The 20572-nt window shown below is 44.7% G+C and overlaps 1 protein-coding gene across 2 annotated transcripts; it reads right to left on the reverse strand.

The window, feature by feature from the left end:
- Positions 1-7706: 7706 nt before the first annotated feature.
- Positions 7707-13842, reverse strand: LOC142250537 (uncharacterized). Of its 2 annotated transcripts, XM_075322714.1 has the most exons (9): positions 13659-13842; positions 13432-13545; positions 10095-11771; positions 9878-9977; positions 9305-9453; positions 9027-9139; positions 8781-8870; positions 8578-8700; positions 7707-7954 (listed from the first exon to the last, which is right to left on the reverse strand). In XM_075322714.1, exons 1-9 carry the CDS (start codon positions 13723-13725, stop codon positions 7745-7747), a joined length of 2643 nt encoding a protein of 880 aa, XP_075178829.1. In that variant the 5' UTR covers positions 13726-13842; the 3' UTR covers positions 7707-7744. The 2 variants fall into 2 exon arrangements, with proteins under 2 accessions (XP_075178829.1, XP_075178830.1); XM_075322715.1 differs by lacking the exons at positions 13432-13545; positions 13659-13842 and adding an exon at positions 13183-13214.
- Between the last annotated feature and the right edge of the window lie 6730 nt (positions 13843-20572).

The following is a 20572-nucleotide window of genomic DNA, read 5'->3' on the forward strand; positions in this document are numbered from 1 at the left end:
GCGTCACAAGTGCAATGACTCGCACAGAGCGTAAGTGTCAAAATAATGATTAGTCAGATAGGTGACCCTGGCTGCAGCATTAAGAATGGACTGGAGAGGGGAAAGTCTAGTGAGAGGGAGACAAATTAACAGAGAATTACAGTAATCAAGGTGGGAGTGGATCAGGGCCATAGTCAGGGTTTTTATTGCTTCCATGGTGAGACAGGGGTGGATTCTAGAGATGTTGTTCAGGTGCAAGTGACAAGAGTGGGCAAGAGATTCTAAGGAAGCAATTACCTTCTGTTACAGAAACATAACTGGGCGCATTACTGGACTATAAAGGACTCGTGTACTGTACCTGAGAATCACTCAGTGAGCTCCTTCTCACAGTTAGGAAAGTTTGTAACTATTTTTTATCTTTTTCTGAGCTCCTCTCAGCTAATTTCTGGCCACTGACTATATTAAAGTAAAATGTTCAGAGAAGCAAAGAACTCGTAAAGCAAAATGCTGCAAAAATGTAATGAAAACCAATTGCAAAAATGATTTTTAGCCCAAAATACATGCATTTAAGTAAAACAAAAATGTCCCCAAAGGTCGTCAACCCCTTAAACTCTGTTGTATTTTAATTGTTTAAGCTGTAGTTAAGGTAACATTGACTAGTTACAACTTAAAAAATATTCAGTAGAAGAATATTTTGGGAATGTTTTATTACTTTAGCCTCTCTGTTTCATGCATAAATTGGATATTTCAACAATTTCTGTTGTTGTGCTTATTCTAGTGACAAATCTAAGGGGGGCAGGCAGAGCATTTGCCTCATGCACAGCTAGTAGGGGGCATCATCGGGTCGACACCTGAGGTGTTGCCCCAGCGGCTGCATTTTGCCGCCTCCCCCCATAGTGGGAGGTGCTATTCTCTGAGCCTGCTGTCAAGCTGACAGCTGGATCATTGAGGATGCAGCACGCGGCTCCCAGTGATTAATTCTACTTGGTGAGTTAGAGGCGCGAGAACAATTGAAGCCCTGACTCCCGCCACTTCTGGGTCAGGGTGATGTCAGCAGCGTGATCAGGTCATCTGATCATACTTCTACTGTCACTCTTTGGTGCTGCACAGTCAGCAGGAGTTTGGTGTGGTAAGTGCTCCAGTGGAGCTGAAGACACCAAAGGTTTATTGTCATTTATTGTTATTACGGGATGGGGAAGATATTTGAGTACACAGTATGGTGAGAGAGGGTCGGGAGAAATTTGAGGACAGTATACAGACAAAATATGGGGAGCAAATGGGGGGGAGTGTATGTGGACACAATATGGGCAGCAAGGGGAGGAGAAATTTAAGGACAGTATGGGGCGCAAGGGGGTAAATTTGAGGACACAGTATAGGGAGCAAGGGGGGACGAGTGTGTATGCAGTACGGGGAGTGAAATGGGGATGGGTGCGGATACAGTATAGGGAGTGCGGGAGGATGGGTGCAGACAAAGGTCAAAGATAGCAGGAGATAGAATGAAGAATAGTACCCCACAGAGAGACAAATGAAGGCCATGTCTGTCATAACGGTGTGAAGAATAAAATAAACAAGACTGGCTGGCCAAGCGACCTCTGGAGTTGTGTGTCTCACTATCCGTCTCTGTCAACCACTGGCAGCTGGGGTGATATGAGGTGTATATATATTGACTATCTCTGCCACTGCTGCATCATTTATTTAGCATTGCTTTCATATAGTGCACCCATTATAGTACACCCACCGCGGACGGTCTCTATTGAACCAAGGGGGAATGTGATGCCCTGGCAAAACCAAGTAGTCACACATAGGCCCCCGCATTACACTATCCCTCACAGGGTTACATACAGCCGACCTGAAACCCTAGTCACCCCCCTAAGGGCAAAACAGGCACACCAGTGGGCGGAAGCAGGCAGTTAGGGAACGCTCACCTAGGGGTCTAGACAGTCCAGGATGGGAAAACAAGCAGATTAAGTTTGGAGTTCAAGTTGAGAAGAGTAGAGGCTGGGGCTAGGTGTAGCTCCAGCGGAGGAGAAGTTCAAGTTGAGCAGTGCCAGGGTTGGAACCCTGGTACTTTGGTTAGATGGAAGACGGTGGTCTCCGTCGGCAGGCGAAGGGAAGATGGCAGTTGGAGATCCGAGGTGGACCGGTACAGGGTTGGAGCCCACCGGTACCAACACCAAAGACCCGACCCGGAAACCGTGCACAGAGTGGGTACTCTGACCCTGAAGCCAGGACGGGAACCAATGGCCTAGCTAATCAACCCATTGAGGGCAGGATTATAGGCCCTGTCCCAACCAAAGTCCCAAAAGCAGACAACCACCCACAGAGAGGGATAGGGCAACCACCAGGGCCCATAAATACAACGGGTCAGCGTCAGCGGCCACGACTCCTCAGGTACATAAAAAGCCGGGAGCGGACTCCCGTGTTCCATACCGTGAAGTCTAAACAAACAACAGAAGTAGTGCAGAGGAAAAGACAGCGACCACCAGCCCCGGTGGGGGACCGGAGTACAACCGGCCGTGGCGGCTGGCCACCAGCACCTTGGTTTACCAAAAGACTGGTGTGATTCATTTAATTGTGAGTAACCAAACATCCCCTGGTACGTCCGGGCGAGTAATCCCTTGCCATCGCCATACCCTGCACAGAGACACTGGGTCCCGGGGCAACCATCCCTACCCACGGAAGGGTTAACATGCAGCTGCCACTACATCTCCCCCGGGTGCCCCACAACAGCAGCGGTGTTGTCCCACTTCACCACACACCGTGGGTGGCGTCACGAACTGAATACGGCTAAGGTCGTACAACTGCACCCCCCTTTTAATTTCGCGTGTCCGCATGACCCCCGGGTCCGGAGGATCCCTCGAGCCACACAGCGGGTCCGGATCCGAGCAGCCCAGCTGCTACAGGCGTGGGGGCGGCACACTTCTTTCTATTTAGTTACTGCAGGGTATATGTTTAGCTTATTTTCTTCTTTGTTTTTTTATGATGTAGCACACTTGTGATTATTGTGGTTGTGACCCTTTCTTTCCATTATTGCTCTGCAATATAATGTATCATGTCCTTGATTACCATTATGTAAATAAGGACCACCGTATCGGGACAGATTTCAGGGAATGCTCCTGACTCGCCCACTCCAGGGCTATGGGACACCCGGTGCCGGGCCGGACTAGTCCGGGGGTCGTCAGTGGTGGCGGGGGCCTGGCTCCGTGGCCCTGGTGGGTGTCAATTAATATGGCTGGTGATGTAGGGGTAATTAAAGTGTATATTTGTCGTGACGCCACCTGTGGTTTGCGGCTATTAAGCCGCCGCTGCTGTGTGAGGCCTCCGGGGTGATGGAATGGCAGCAGTGGTGGTACTGCTCCCCACAGGTGGAGCGGTGCCCCGGGGACACTGTTGGTGCTCGTAAGTGTCTATGCAGATAAATAACTGAGGCAACACCAGGGGTGCAGTTTCAAGGTCTTTACTCACAGTTCTTGTCAAGGCCTGCAGGAGCCTTTGGACTGCTGGGACCACCGTCAGGGACCTCCGCCAATCCCGGGTAGATCTGGGGGTAAATGCCAGTGCACCCCTCTAATTGTGTCCTTTCTCAGCTGACTTCACTAGCCTTGCCTTTTGTGTCTGAACCTGGCTCGGCCTCCACTGCAGCCTGGCAACCATAGCTGGGAGCTCGCCTGTCGGTATTTGCCCCTTTTCCAGAGATTCTTGCTGTGGGCTTTGGTCCGGGGAGCATGCAGCTTTCCCTGGACCTCGGTTTTTTTAACCTTTGGAGATGACTTCTCCTCCTCCAGTGACTAGGGACCGTCCCCTGATGCAGCTTGATCCCTCCACCGATGTTCCTGTGGAACAGGCCACCAGCTCTGAAGCTATCTGTGGCCCTGGAATCCCTTTGTTCCCTGCTTGGTGTCACCTGGACCCTCTGAGTCCCAGGGTCTTCACCAGGAAGCGTCACTTTCTTCTTTCTTTAGCTCCTGCCTGACTAGAGCTCTTTTTCTACTCTCTGTTTCTCTCCTTCTCTGTTGCTTTCTTTCTCTGTTGCGGACACTCTGAACTCACAGAGTTTCTTTCTCTTTCACAGCTACATGCTGTCTCCTCACTCTCTCACTCTCTGAGGTAAACTGAAACTCTGACCTTCCTCTCTGCTCTACACTCGGCTCGCTCTTCCCACCCCCCCGGTTGCTAAGCTACCACCCTATTGGAGCAGGGATGGGTCTTACGGCCCCTCCCAGCATGCAGCATGGGAGGGTTGCTGCCACTGTCCCTGGTCCCAGTGTGTGCCTAGCAATGGGTGTTGTGCAGTTTTACCTGTGAACTGGCATGTACCCCTTTCTTTACCCAGGATGGGACATCACACCTCTGACTGGGGTGCAATGTCTCTGTGGCGATGGAAGCCTCAGGGGCGCCACACTCCCCCACAGCGAATCCCAGCACGTCCTCGGGCTGAAACAACAAAAACAATGGAAGAAACTGCAAAATTTTGTTATGCATAAAACATTAAAACTTTAGGACATTACATCCCTTTATGGGAGGCACATAAATAACACATTCACCGGGGACCACATTCCAGTCCAGTGGCCCGGTAACACATAAACAGGGGGGGGTCATCTTCAAAAAGAACAGGGGACAAGGATTCAGGAATAGGGTGTCATCTTCGAAAAGAACAATGGGCAGACATTCAGGGGCTATGTACTGTCCTGACTCCATTAACTCCTTGTCGTCCTCCACCAGGGGCTCCGACCCTTGATGGCGCCCACTGCGACTCCGACCCAGCGACGGTCAACAAGTCAGACAAGGTCCTCCTCCTTCCACCTCTTGTGCTGGGTGGTGTCTCCTGGAGAACCTAGGGACGTTCAACAAAGGCAGGAGGCATTATTTCTGGAGCAGGTCCTTTAAAACTTTCAACTCGAACGTTTAACTTCAGGGGTTAACTTATGGATGCGGTTACCATTGTGGTGGATCGTACTGTGCCAATGTCGTACGGGACACCGGACTTCTTCTCCAGGCACAATACATCCCCAGGCTCTGAACCTCCAGCGGGAACGGTGGCGGGGGCAGTGTACATGGTACCTCTTGATCCCGGAGTGGTGCTTCACAGGGCTCACTCGTCACGGTGCTGTTGGGTCCTGGCTCCCAGCTGAGGAGGGATGCTGTGGGGGTCTGAGTGGCTTTATCTTCACGCGACACGGCTGCTGCGGCGGCCCTCTGTTCCTGGGCCCACACCACGGCGACCATCCTCCGGACTTCCGCCTTCCAGTCGAGCACCTGCTGCAGCGTCTTTGCTCTCACCCGGACACAGAACCGACCCAGCTCCCGCTCCAACCAGGCAGCGCTTCCCGCGGGGAGCTCACTCGGGCCGCGATCCTCCACATCAAAAGCCACTCCGCCTCCTCCACTTCGGAGTCCCGCCATGCCGCCGACAGGGCTGAACGCAGACATCTTCCGTCCGCTCTCCATAGCGGGCACCGCTTCGCGCTCTTCCTTGCAAGATCAAAGGGGGCGGGGCTTACTTTCGCGCTCTTTCTGCAGGCACGCCCCTCTTCTTCCCACGCTCAGCCAGGCTAATGGCGGCAGTTTTTTCAGTAAAACACAGTTCTTTCACAGTCTTTTCAGGCGCACAGTACCAGGTGGGTCCGGGCACGAAATCCTGTTCGTGACGCCAAAGTTGACTCACCCACCTCAGGGCTATGGGACACCCGGTGCCGGGCCGGACTAGTCCGGGGGTCGTCAGTGGTGGCGGGGGCCTGGCTCCGTGGCCCTGGTGGGTGTCAATTAATATGGCTGGTGACGTAGGGGTAATTAGAGTGTATATTTGTCGTGACGCCACCTGTGGTTTGCGGCTATTAAGCCGCCGCTGCTGTGTGAGGCCTCCGGGGCGATGGAATGGCAGCAATGGTGGTACTGCTCCCCACAGGTGGAGCGGTGCCCCGGGGACACTGTTGGTGCTCGTAAGTGTCTATGCAGATAAATAACTGAGGCAACACCAGGGGTGCAGTTTCAAGGTCTTTACTCACAGTTCTTGTCAAGGCCTGCAGGAGCCTTTGGACTGCTGGGACCACCGTCAGGGACCTCCGCCAATCCCAGGTAGATCTGGGGGTAAATGCCAGTGCACCCCTCTAATTGTGTACTTTCTCAGCTGACTTCACTAGCCTTGCCTTTTGTGGCTGAACCTGGCTCGGCCTCCACTGCAGCCTCCGGGCTGGGAGCTCGCCTGTCGGTATTTGCCCCTTTTCCAGAGATTCTTGCTGTGGGCTTTGGTCCGGGGAGCATGCAGCTTTCCCTGGACCTCGGTTTTTTTAACCTTTGGAGATGACTTCTCCTCCTCCAGTGACTAGGGACCGTCCCCTGATGCAGCTTGATCCCTCCACCGATGTTCCTGTGGAACAGGTCACCAGCTCTGAAGCTATCTGTGGCCCTGGAATCCCTTCGTTCCCTGCTTGGTGTCACCTGGACCCTCTGAGTCCCAGGGTCTTCACCAGGAAGCGTCACTTTCTTCTTTCTTTAGCTCCTGCCTGACTAGAGCTCTTTTTCTACTCTCTGTTTCTCTCTTTCTCTGTTGCTTTCTTTCTCTGTTGCAGACACTCTGAACTCACAGAGTTTCTTTCTCTTTCACAGCTACATGCTGTCTCCTCACTCTCTCACTCTCTGAGGTAAACTGAAACTCTGACCTTCCTCTCTGCTCTACACTCGGCTCGCTCTTCCCACCCCCGGTTGCTAAGCTACCACCCTATGGGAGCAGGGATGGGTCTTACGGCCCCTCTCAGCATGCAGCATGGGAGGGTTGCTGCCACTGTCTCTGGTCCCAGTGTGTGCCTAGCAATGGGTGTAGTGCAGTTTTACCTGTGAACTGGCATGTACCCCTTTCCTTACCCAGGATGGGACATCACACCTCTGACTGGGGTGCAATGTCTCTGTGGCGACGGAAGCCTCAGGGGCACCACACTCCCAGGGGAATAGCGCCCGCCCCTTGTACTGTTATATTTACCATAGCTGTAGAGAAAGACCTGGACCGCACAACTAAACCTATACATTGATCTATTTTTATCTGTTTTATACATTGATCTATTATGGCTAAGGAAAAATTGACAAAAGTAAACACAAGGTTCTTAGTTTAACAGCCTGATCAGACTGAATGCAGAACCTCTCAGTGGGTCCCTAGCCTTAAAAGTGCGGTGCTCTGCCCAACCACCGGGACCGCAATAGGGCACCAGCAGAGCTGCCAGGCTGAGATCCCATCACTGCAGACCACACCGCCCCACAATACACCACAGTAACAATGGCCTCCACCCAGCACCAACACCAAGTGGAAGTAGCTAAAAAACAAATTATAAGAACAGTAAACTACCATCCTAATATTCAGTTTTGTAAATTTTTGCTTAGCTGCAAAGGATCAATGTGTGGTTTTTGCATGTGCGGCTCCTGCCTTTACAGTTATAGTAAATCACTAATTATACGTTTTTATTGTGTCTTCACTTCTCAGGGGTCACAAGAGGCTTTGTGAGGCAGCAACGAGACAAATGTCTTGTCATCCTTATGTTTTACATTACAGGTCATTACAGCTCAAGACTTGAAAATATGACTATGTTTGGCTGGTAATGGGTCGAGCTAAATAAGACCTTTAAAATTTTTTATTGCCTCTGTCTGTGAAAAGATGACAACATTTTTTACAAAAATAATTAATATTTATTAATCTAATATTTAAATAAAATAAATAAGTATAAAATTAGGAACTTGTGTCATTCAATATTTACAACATTTGCTACATTCACCAATGTTAATTTCCCTGGGGATCATCCTCTGCTGTGAAGCCCTCGTTATCATATGACGCAGATCCGTTATCTTCAGAGTTGGTCGGGGGCCGCACGTCTGTCTGGTTATTAGACCCCTGCATCTTCTGTGTGATTTCTTCTGTGGATCCAGAGAATCCCCCATTAATGAGACCCTTTTTGTGCTTCATCTGAACTTGGTCTAATATTTGTAAAACCTGAAAAATATAATAACTTGTGTTAGCAAATGCGTTTTCTGATGTTACTCTATACTGACATGATTTCACACTTTTCTTCCCAGAAGTATTGTTATAGGTATTTAGATGACTGCAGCCATAAATCATTAACCCTATCAATACAGTGGAGTATAGGGACGAGAGCTGGTAATATAATCGCAGCCGTCACATATTTTAGAAAATCCTTGTATTCGGGATCTGTAATTGTATAACTGATACTGGTCCAGGATTGATAGAAAGTTCTGGTGGGCTGTGGCCTGGGGGAATATCATTTTTCTTTATTATGACATTTTGGGCTTTCCTATATAAATTGCCTGAGATTAGTAACAGGAATCTGCATTTTTCAGAATGAGTCTAAGCAGCACTTCTGGATATACACCATGGAGAAAAGCGGCGCCTTTTCTGGAAGGACAATGATCATTTTCTTATTCTTACACAGGGCCTTTAATTGAACTTTGCCAATGGAGATGACTGCAGATGGCGTACAAATGGAAAAGATTTATTATATGGACATGTTCCTCTCAATGAACATATCAATCAGACTGGAATAACTGCAAAAATGTGTAAATAACAATAATAATCCAATACTAGTATCCCAGCATTACCTGTGACTTGGGCACGATGCCGACTCTGAAGAATGCGATGTTACCAGCGTCTATCTTTGTGCAATCTACCACAGTAGAAGCGATATTTTCGGGGGACGCCCCATCACACAGAACGCCATCAACCTGAGAGGAAACATAGAGGCTTTTACCTATTGTCTTTACCTTGTAACTATACCTGGCTAAATATCCATCATCCATGCTACCTTGTCTCCTAATTTTGCATAGACTTGGTTGTGATGAGTAGTGTCGGCTTCTCCAGAAGGATTGGCGGACGTCACTGCAATGGGGCCGACCTGCAGGACGAAGACACCGGAAGATTCATTTGGCTGCAGATATTATTTTTTATGAAAACGTTTTGTAAGTATGGATTATACTTTTCTGTAATCTGTGAAGAAACATATTATCTGACTACAGTTTGGGAAAACGGATGAAGTCGCCTTTTCTGTTACCATATCAATGAGGTGAGTGGTCACTGAGCAGTCGGGGATCCGGATAGCAATGCTCTGAGGGGTTCCTATGTATTTTGCAGAGTCACGAGCTCCTAAAACATCCAGCCATGGTCCTATGAGAGAAATACATGTATTAACATTTTAGGCAGATCCTGGTGTGACACAGAAATAAGGGACATGATGGAATTGTTGTATGTGAGGGCGTGACTTATATCTATGGCATTGGGGTCTGGAGGAGATGACAGTTTCTTGTGGCCGTATATACAGTAGGTTCTCACCTCTTGGGATCACAAGACTGATGGACGAGGGCCAAGCCGCCTCCATGAAGTCCCAGAGCAGAGGACTGAGCAGATGTTTGGCCGGTTCCAGTTGCTGTAGGCTTGATATCCACAGAGACATCGGCCGATCCTGAGCCTGACGCTTTGTCCTGAAAAAGGGAAAGTAAAGCTCATTAGAGAATTGTCTATTGCAGTTTACAATATATAGACAATATATACTGTATACAATATATAGAAATAACTTTCCTTTATATCACATTTATTTTACTGTAAAAAAATAATAAAAAAAAGTCTTATTCTTCTATTTGGATTTTCTATTGTTACTTTATTTAGGCAGATAATAGATTAGAATAACCCGGCCCGTGCTCTTCCTTTCCATGTATTCCTGCCATATTCTTAAGGGCAGACATTGAGGGGCCGCACGTCACAGAGTCCTCACTATGAGGATCTATAGGTCACTGTGTCACACACAACCCCGCAGGTAATATACAATGTATTTGTCTGCAGCGTCCGCCATCTATAATAATGAGATTTTCAGAAAACCATCAGTCGCTGTGTTGTGGCCTAACCTACTTGTACGCCCGCTCCACTGCCTCCGGGTGATTGCAGGCGGCCACCAGTACGTACACCGTGTCGGTAGGGACGCCACATATACCGCCATTTTTCATGATTTCTAAAAAAGCAAGAACATGAAAATCACATTTATGTAAGTCTTCTAAGAAACTTTTCTTAGTTCTATACAAAGAAAACGTCTTACAAGGGTTACTATCATCTTTCTCTTATCTCTTACCTGCAATCTTTTGGACTGAGCTGGTCCTTGTAGAAATCAGGTGAGGACATGTTGATCTGTCATTGGTAAAACCACTAATTTTGATAATGGGGCTGCCAACTGGGATCAGGGGAGTCTCAAAAGTGGTATTGTGAAGAGTGGAAAGAAATAAGTAGAATCCAGCAAGGCCAAATATAATAGTAACAGCGATATCATAGCCTTGAGGGAGCACATTGAGAGCATCAAGAAGAAAGCTGATTAAGATAAGCTGGAAGGTGAGAGTGTACACAAACCAGGCTTTAGACAGGAAAAGTGTGCTGAGAACAAGAAAACTATTAAAGAGAAGGAAACATATAATTCCTACGGCCGTGTTGAAGCCTCTGCTTGTGTCATAGACCCCACTATACCGGGAAATCCCCCAGATCACCCACATCACCCCATACAGAATAAAGGCACTGCTTTCTAGTGTCTTACCTCGGGAGAAAGCTACAGACCCACAGATGAGATTATAAAGTCCTCCAGCCACCACAACCCACGGCAAGACAACCGTAACCAAAGGTTCACCCGGGCTCCCCGGCATAGTCATGGCAAAGGCAGCCAAAATATTGCATGCGTGGGCGAGGATTTCTGCATCGCCATACTTGGAATAACCAAGGTAGGGCTCATTTATATCTTTATCTTGACGGAGCTTGAACATGTTATTGCTGAGGAATAGTTTCCTGATAATGCCTTCACCTGTTGGGATCGTTGTAGAAGACTTTGCATTATATAAAGTGATGAGAACTGTAATGGCTGAAACTATATATATTGCGATATTAACTCCTTGGGGTCCACCATGAAAAAATCCTTTTGGGTTAGAAGCTAATGCAATGCAGTAGGCGACATAAAACAATAGATATATTGCTTCTATAGGACTCTGAATACTTGTAAACAGAGTGAGGACAAAAAATAGTATGGAGAAAACCACCAAGAATGGAAGGGGGTAATGTAACTGACTTGTGTTTAGGAACTGATACAGTAGAGAATAGCCTTCAGCAAATCTCAAGATGGAAAAAAAGGCAAAATGTGTAGCCTCTAGCATGTGATAATGACGGTATGAAAAGATACAGATAACGGCCTGGTAGACCGCCGCCGTCCACAGCCAGGCTACCTGACCAACGAAAAGACTACTGGTTATTCCCAGGAGCCGGCAGCCAAACACACTAGAGGCCGCCATGTTAAGAATGAGGCCCGCAGCTATGAATGCTGCCTTACTGGAGCCATCAGATCCTGGCTCATTGCTTTTATTAGTTATGTCTGTTCCTGGTAACATAACCTGCCCTTTGGTGATGCTATGGAGCGTCCGGCCACCGGAGAAGTATATCCCAAGGAGCACAACTATAAGATAATTACATGCAACTGCCGAGGAGCCGACTCTACTATCATAGAAGAGAACGATTTCATGAATGCTGGAAAGAGAAAGAGCCACAGACATCAAAGCAAGAAGAGTTTCCTTCTGAAGGATCCCCACCACCCCAATAATGAGCAGCCCCAGGAAGAAGGCGACTAAGCCAGGAACTAGGGCATTTCTCATGTCAGAGACGCTGATGACGTTGGTTCCCCTCAGGATCAGGTTGACGCCATATCCACTCCACAGAGCTGACACCGTCCAGTAAAAGGAGACCCACAGGGAAACATTTCCTCGTATTTTCCGGATTCCTAATATGTAAATGACAATGAAAATATAAAATAGGCAATATTTTTAGATTCAGTATTTCCAATAATTCAGTAATTTTACAATATTAAGATCAGATACACTTTATAGGGTAATATAATTACTGCCTAAACTCCCCATCATTCCGGCTCTGCCAATACTCTGCCTTCTCGTGTTTGCCTCCGCAGCCTGATGATTTGTAGGACATGAACGGCCGCGCGACCAAATGTCCCTGTGCAGAGAATCAACAGGCTGCCGAGGGGATCAACAATGTGGGGGCGATTAATGGCTTTTTATAAGGTTGATTGGAATTTATTGCTGGATAATGGGATTCTGCCACCAGGTTACTACAACTCAATCTGAGAACAGCATGATATAGAGACAGAAACCCTGACTCCAGTCCTGGGTACTGAGCTGCTTGCCATAGTTTTGGTAAAATCATAGTTTTATCAGCAGGAAATTCTAAATACAGGAATAGTAAATCTGTTGCCATGTAGTCCTCCATATTTAGAGGCACTGTATAATCCCACCCTACCACTGATTGGCAGCTTTCTGCCTATGCACAGTGTACACAGAAAGCTGCCAATCAGTGGTGTGTTCAGGATTATACAGAGCTCAGCATTCAGAGAACTGGTAGACCTGCAGCAGATAAAACTGTGATTTTATCAAAACTGCAGGAAGCAGCCCAGTAAGTGACTCATTGCTGGAATTAGGGTCTCTGCTCCTACATCATGCTGCTCTCAGAGGAGAGTTTCACGTTTATGCAGTGTTTTACAATGGTATTAGTACATTATTGTTATTTAGAATGACTTTACCACGTTTCTGATGAAGAGCATTTTATTTTTCTATTTATGTAAAGTGTTTCTATATAATATCAGGCCATCTTGCGGTCATTCTTCCATTTCTGAGCCGCTCATTACATTGCACAGTGATACATGCTGTACACTAACACATCCCATCCCATATTGTGGCACATTATAAGCTGATCTCTCCTTCTACCCTGAAATTCCCCCAAACACTAGAAAAGTCTCAGCACAAATTAGTAGAGCGTTTCCCTGTCCTGTATCTGGTGATCCGGACTGTGCCAGAACATTGCACATATGGGAAGTATGGAAAGGACAGAATCACGGGAGCTGAGCCCGGGATCGGATGTGATTACAGATCTGGAAAAGCCCCAGACACTGAATATATCGTATAGATTTGTCACAGAATCACTATAGAGGCATTGCAGTGTTACCATTATGTTATGTTATAATGATGTCCTATGTAATAATTCATCTCCAGCCGTCTCCTTCCTATAACAGCCCTATGTTCAGATAATCATTCATTACCGGTCTGAACTGTAACACTGATTATTTCTAAGCAAATGATTCTAAAGCTTTTAGTAAATGTACTCAACTTTAATTAAACACTTACGAGGATGGTCGGGCTCCGATCCCTTCCGCATTGGTAGGTGAGCGGCGCTGGGGACGTCACATCCACACATATCGGCCAGGCGCGTGCGCAGTCGGCAGGTATCATGCACCAGTCCTATTCTGATGGATGAGCCGGCGTCCCAGGAGGCACGTCCAGACCCATCGCCAGCAGCGCCGCTCACCGACCGCTGCAGAAGTCAGCGCTGCCAGAAATCCCTTTATACAACATATTCTGTCAGTAGATCCATACCTGAATATCCTAAAATAGCTGCCGATATCAGGAGGAGGACGCCCAGGGCAGTTGTGGGTATAAGAGGAGCAGACGCTCCAATACTGTAATATTGTATTGAGAGAAGTAAACTGCCTAAAACAGGAGAATAAAAACATAAAAACATATAATATAGTTATAGCCCTATAGTAACTTTTATCACTATGGATATATACAGTGAGGGAACAAGGCAGATCAGTGTCCCGTACCTGCAGTAACAGCCAGCACCCCAATGCTGAGATACAGCGATTCTCCTCTGCTCTCAGCTTCATTCATAGCGGCCGCAGATTCTGATGTCACTGAGATTCCTGAAGAGCCGGTCTCTGAGCCTTTATACTGAGGACATCTCCACCCACAACCAGTCCACGCCACACACCCACATTTCCTCTCATCACACAGCTCTGCTATCCATCTCCCGAGGCTACAAGGAAAGATACAGGTTTATCCAGCTCCGATACTATGTGCCGGCTCCGTGCAGTCATCAGCAATAACAGTGACGTCACTATTACACATCTAATTACCTGCCATAACTAGGATAACACTGTGCTCTCTATATACAGCGCTCGCCCTCTTCTCCATGTCACTAGTAATAATTAGGATAATACTGTGCTCTCTATATACAGCGCTCGCCCTCTTCTCCATGTCACTAGTAATAATTAGAATAATACTGTGCTCTCTATATACAGCGCTCGCCCTCTTCTCCATGTCACTAGTAATAATTAGGATAATACTGTGCTCTCTATATACAGCGCTCGCCCTCTTCTCCATGTCACTAGTAATAATTAGGATAACACTGTGCTCTCTATATACAGCGCTCGCCCTCTTCTCCATGCCACTAGTAATAATTAGGATAATACTGTGCTCTCTATATACAGCGCTCGCCCTCTTCTCCATGCCACTAGTAATAATTAGGATAATACTGTGCTCTCTATATACAGCGCTCGCCCTCTTCTCCATGTCACTAGTAATAATTAGGATAATACTGTGCTCTCTATATACAGCGCTCGCCCTCTTCTCCATGCCACTAGTAATAATTAGGATAATACTGTGCTCTCTATATACAGCGCTCGCCCTCTTCTCCATGCCACTAGTAATAATTAGGATAATACTGTGCTCTCTATATACAGCGCTCGCCCTCTTCTCCATGTCACTAGTAATAATTAGGATAATACTGTGCTCTCTATATACAGCGCTCGCCCTCTTCTCCATGCCACTAGTAATAATTAGGCTAACACTGTGCTCTCTATATACAGCGCTCGCCCTCTTCTCCATGCCACTAGTAATTATTAGGATAACACTGTGCTCTCTATATACAGCGCTCGCCCTCTTCTCCATGTCACTAGTAATAATTAGGATAACACTGTGCTCTCTATATACAGCGCTCGCCCTCTTCTCCATGTCACTAGTAATAATTAGGATAATACTGTGCTCTCTATATACAGCGCTCGCCCTCTTCTCCATGTCACTAGTAATAATTAGGATAATACTGTGCTCTCTATATACAGCGCTCGCCCTCTTCTCCATGTCACTAGTTACTCTCTAGCAGCAGTAATAATTAGGATAATACTGTGCTCTCTATATACAGCGCTCGCCCTCTTCTCCATTTCACTAGTTACTCTCTAGCAGCAGTAATAATTAGGATAATACTGTGCTCTCTATATACAGCGCTCGCCCTCTTCTCCATGTCACTAGTTACTCTCTAGCAGCAGTAATAATTAGGATAATACTGTGCTCTCTATATACAGCACTCGCCCTCTTCTCCATGTCACTAGTAATAATTAGGATAATACTGTGCTCTCTATATACAGCGCTCGCCCTCTTCTCCATGTCACTAGTTCCCTCTAGCAGCAGTAATAATTAGGATAATACTGTGCTCTCTATATACAGCGCTCGCCCTCTTCTCCATGTCACTAGTAATAATTAGGATAATACTGTGCTCTCTATATACAGCGCTCGCCCTCTTCTCCATGTCACTAGTAATAATTAGGATAATACTGTGCTCTCTATATACAGCGCTCGCCCTCTTCTCCATGTCACTAGTAATAATTAGGATAATACTGTGCTCTCTATATACAGCGCTCGCCCTCTTCTCCATGTCACTAGTAATAATTAGGATAATACTGTGCTCTCTATATACAGCGCTCGCCCTCTTCTCCATGTCACTAGTAATAATTAGGATAATACTGTGCTCTCTATATACAGCGCTCGCCCTCTTCTCCATGTCACTAGTAATAATTAGGATAATACTGTGTTCTCTATATACAGCGCTCGCCCTCTTCTCCATGTCACTAGTAATAATTAGGATAATACTGTGCTCTCTATATACAGCGCTCGCCCTCTTCTCCATGTCACTAGTAATAATTAGGATAATACTGTGCTCTATATATACAGCGCTCGCCCTCTTCTCCATGTCACTAGTAATAATTAGCATTCCCAGTCTCGGTCTAGTAGTGAAGCTCTGATGTAACAATGTGGGAAGATATCACTGTACTAAGAATAGCTTCTTTCATTCCTCGTGTAGTCGAATATGATGTTTTGTTTCCTGGTTGTAGATACAAGTGCATCTCCATATATTAGAATATTATCTTATTTCTGTTAATGGTGATGATTATGGCTTACAGCCAATGAAAACCCAAAAGTCATTATCTCAGAAAATTAGAATATTATATAAGACCAACTGTAAAAATAATTTTAAACTCAGAAATGTTGGCGCCTACTGAAAAGTCTATACAGTAAATGCCTCAATACTTGGCCGGACTCCTTTTGCAGGAATTACTGCATCAATGCGGTGTGGCATGGAGGCGATCAGCCTGTGGCACTGCTGAGGTGTTATGGAAGCCCAAGTTGCTTTGATAGCTGCCTTCAGCTCGTCTGCATTGTTAGGTCTGGTGTCTCTCATCTTCCTCTTGATAATACCTCATAGGGTCTCTATAGGGTTTAGGTCAGGCGAGTTTGCTGGCCAATCAAGCACAGTGATACTATGGGTATTAAACCAGGTATTAGTACTTTTGGCAGTATGGACAGGTGCCAAGTCCTACTGGAAAATGACATTTCCATATCCACAAAGCTTGTCGGCAGAGGGAAGCATGAAGTGCTCTAAAATTTCCTGGTAGACGGCTGTGCTGACTTTGGTCTTGATAAAACACAGTGGAGCTACACCAGCAGATGACATGGCTCCCCAAACCATCACTGATTGTGGAAACTTCACACTAGACCTCAAGCAGCTGGGATTGTGGCCTCTCCACTCTTCCTCCAGACTCTGGGACCGCGATTTCCAAATGAAAGGCAAAATTTACTTTAATCTGAAAACAACACCCTGGACCACTGAGCAACAATCCAGTTCTTTTTCTCCGTGGCCCAGTTAAGATGCTTCTGGTGTTGTCTATTCGTCATGAGTGGCTTGATACAAGAAATGTGACACTTGTAGCCCATGTCCCGGTTGCTTGTGCACTTTTTTCTACCACACTTTTTTCTTCCACTCAACTTTCCATTAATATGCTTGGATACAGCCATCTTCATTGCTGACCTTTTGTGGCTTAACCTCCTTGTGGAGTATGTCAATGACTGCCTTCTGGAGATCTGTCAAGTCAGCAGTCTTCCTTATGATTGTGTAGCCTACTGAACCAGACTAAGGGACCATTTTAAATGCTTTGGAAGCCTTTGCAGGTGTATTGTGGTATTTATTCTAATTTTCTGTGATAATGACGTTTGTATTTTTCTATAAGCCATATTCATCAACATTAACAGAAATAAACTCTTGAAATAGATCCATCTCTGTGCATTGACTCTATATAATATATGTGTTTAATTTTTTGTATTGAATAACTGAAATAAATTAACTTTTTGATGATATTCTATTTTATTGAGAAGCACTTGTAGCTACCATCCATTTACTAAAAAAACAAATACACTATATCAAGACCAATATGCCAAGAATACCACATAAAAGAGATAAATAGTGCTAAACCATGACAAGACCCCATATTACCACCACATACAAATTAAATAATACCATCATAGTGATCATTAACAAACACCACAGTACTAACACTAATATTACCACCAGTGACATTATACACGGAGCTCTGCAGATAGTATATAGTGTATACAGCTCAGGTAGATACAGAGCTCACTGGATGTCTCCAATTGAAGTATTCATTTTAGCTTTTCTTCTTCATTCGGCACAGGCTGCTATGATTTCTTTTTTGTCTCATATACATCCATTACTGATCACTTTGTACAGAACCCTGCCCACTTATTACCTCACTTATATACAGTAACAAGATCCCCAAAAATTAAAATCTATTGCAGTAGTGATGTCTCCCTATATTAGTAATGTCCATATTTGTGCTAGAATACAACAATAATGCAGCGATCCCCAGTGGCACCAATACAGTAGTAACATGCACCATTTCTGCCCCCGTACAGTAATAGATTCCATTATTTATGCCTAAGTACAGTTGGATAATCTCCAATTATGGCTCCATAATTTAACATAATTAATTATGTATGGGCCACAATGGGGAATATTATTAATGTCTCCCAATGTAGAGTAATAGTGTCCCCTATTCTGGCAGTAATAAGTAATATTTTCTTCCAGTTGTCCCTATACAGTAATTATGTCTTTCAATTGGCTCTTGTGAGTATAAATAATTATCACATACTTCAAACAAAATTGTTTACCCATAATTTTTTCCAGCCCATTTTTGGAGATTTGTGTGAAATTATGTCCAATTTGCTTTTTTTATTCTATTCATGGCTGTTTTTCCAATACACACAAAAGGAAATAAACATATGTATTAGAAAACATGTGTAAATGCAATAATGTTCTGATAGAAAACCTTCATTTTCTGGAATATTTTCAGGGGTGCCAATACTTTTGGCCATGACTGTATATATTGTGACTAATCCTGTGTACACTTGTAATTATATGAACATATTGCAGCGTCCCGTCTTATCTTCTCTGTATCATGTTCTCTACCCTTGGATATTATAAGTTTTAATGAAATTGTATTAGTACATTGTGAAATAATAAAGTATTATTATTTTTTAGTCTTCCTCGATAAAGGATATATTCATTCTTCTGTTTTCAGACCCTCTGATTTGTCACTTTCTGACTGATACAAGTTTCAAAATGTTCTCTGCTAAGAGTAAAGAGATAACTATAAGAAAGCCGAGCGTGGCCCATAGTGTGACACTGCGCAGGGGAAATCATGAGAAATGACTGCTCAGAATATACCAGCCTGTGTGTAACCAGTGATAGACGGCAGTAACGTCCTCCTCTATGTCACTGCAGGTGCAGGAGCGCAGTACAAGGATAGATCAGCGAGGAGAAGATGCTGCAGGAAAACAGGATACAAAACCTGGATGAAAGAAAGGCTCCAGCGCTTTCACAGAAGGGGGGGATTTATTAAAGATGTAACGTAACGCGTTTTGAGGGAAATGTCCCTCTTCAGATCAGGTTCATAAAATTCCAGAAAATGTAGATGAAAATTCAACAATAAGCAAATTGTAACATGACCGGAATAAACATATTTCCATCCTCAGATGAAGGGACACCGGATATAATATAGCGGTAGTGTAGATGGAAGGTCTTTACTGCCGCCAATCCCCTGTGTGCATCACTGCATACAATATATAACATGTCTACAAGACGTTTCCTAACCAGGGAAAAGACAACTTGTAGTATCAGCGGGTGGAGATATTGTACTAGTGCTATTAAGTATTCAGCTCAGTTCCATGGAAATTCCACCTTCACATTCACCGGACACGACGCCCCGGTGAGGGCAAGGCCACATTTTACAGGGATTTGTCACCAGGTTTCTGTTTTCTATTTTTGGAAAGAATAAACTGTGGATTCCTAAATATCCACACGATGTGATAGACATAAGGTGAGATCATTGAGGAGTTTTATTCCACAATGCTTCTTCTATGGATACAGCGCTCCTGATATACAAGAAATAATCAACTTATAACATGTTTGCTGCATAAAATGAGCTGCTTCAGTGATTCACATTTCTAAAATTAAATGTAATAACAGTCATCAAAAGCATAAAATCAAAAATGTGGTGCCATTCCTGTTCTTTATCAGATATTGTTATCAGTGATAATGCGCTAATTGCCTTGTGATGACAGCAGTTATTCCATGGAGTCGTAAAGAGGGACAAGTTGTGTAATAAAGCGAGATATTACAATGAATAGTAATTGTAGAGTTTGAGAAAAGTCTATACAAAAAGCAAAAACCAATAGGTCAAATAATAGCACAAGCCACATGAAATGGAAAATGGTAATATCAAATATCGATATCATATTGTAAACCCTGCACTGAAATGGCCGTACCCCCAGCTCAGGAGATAGCAACAGCCAAAGCGTCATCAATAAGTTTTACTGAAAGATATCGGTACTTCTAAGATTTTTATTGTAGTATTTGTAAATTGACTCACATTTTGGCCTCACATTTTATATGTAAAATTTGTTCAAGACAAGTAGAAAATATGCAGAGAAAAAATGCATAATAAAATATATGTTAAAAAAATGTTACAATGCTTTCTTATTTCAGCAACATTTTATTAATAATAATAATAATAATAATAATAATAATAATAATAATAATAATAATAATAATAATATACCAATCCTCCCTGCCAATTATGACAGTCCATACAAAGTGAATTAATTTAGAAAAGTTCTTTTTCAGGTCAGGAGAATTCCCAACATTTTTGTCAAGATGTAGCTAACAATGGAATACCAAAATATTCCCTACTAACTAGAGATGAGCGGATATTTTGAATTTCATATTTGCTGGTGTTACCAAATTTACCACAAGAATTTGATTTGTGGTGAATAAAATTGCACAAATTTCAATATTGATAACCTTATAATTGCTAGAAAGATACATGAGGAGGGGAGAAGAGAAAGAGAGATCTCAGCTGATCACAAGAGCTTACACTCTATATCAGAGAGAAAATTCCCGGCTGACCATAAGGGTTTACACTCCATAGGAGAGAGAAGGCCCCCGCTGACCTTAAGAGCTTACACTCTATAGGCAGTGGCGTAACTAGATATTAAGGCCCCCTGTGCAAAATTTGGACCTGGCCTTCCTCTCATATCCGCATGTTGGTCA

The sequence above is a fragment of the Anomaloglossus baeobatrachus genome, chromosome 9 (genome assembly GCF_048569485.1).
Source record: "Anomaloglossus baeobatrachus isolate aAnoBae1 chromosome 9, aAnoBae1.hap1, whole genome shotgun sequence".
Lineage (NCBI taxonomy): Eukaryota > Metazoa > Chordata > Amphibia > Anura > Aromobatidae > Anomaloglossus > Anomaloglossus baeobatrachus.

Excerpts from the sequence above, each read along its gene's own strand:
- LOC142250537 (XM_075322714.1), bottom strand. The coding sequence starts at position 13,725 with ATGAATGAAGCTGAGAGCAGAGGAGAATCGCTGTATCTCAGCATTGGG. Across the intron at positions 8,701-8,780 it reads ATGCAAAATTAGGAGACAAG|GTTGATGGCGTTCTGTGTGA; the intron begins GTAGCATGGATG and ends GTTTCCTCTCAG. Across the intron at positions 7,955-8,577 it reads GCATCGTGCCCAAGTCACAG|GTTTTACAAATATTAGACCA; the intron begins GTAATGCTGGGA and ends TATATTTTTCAG.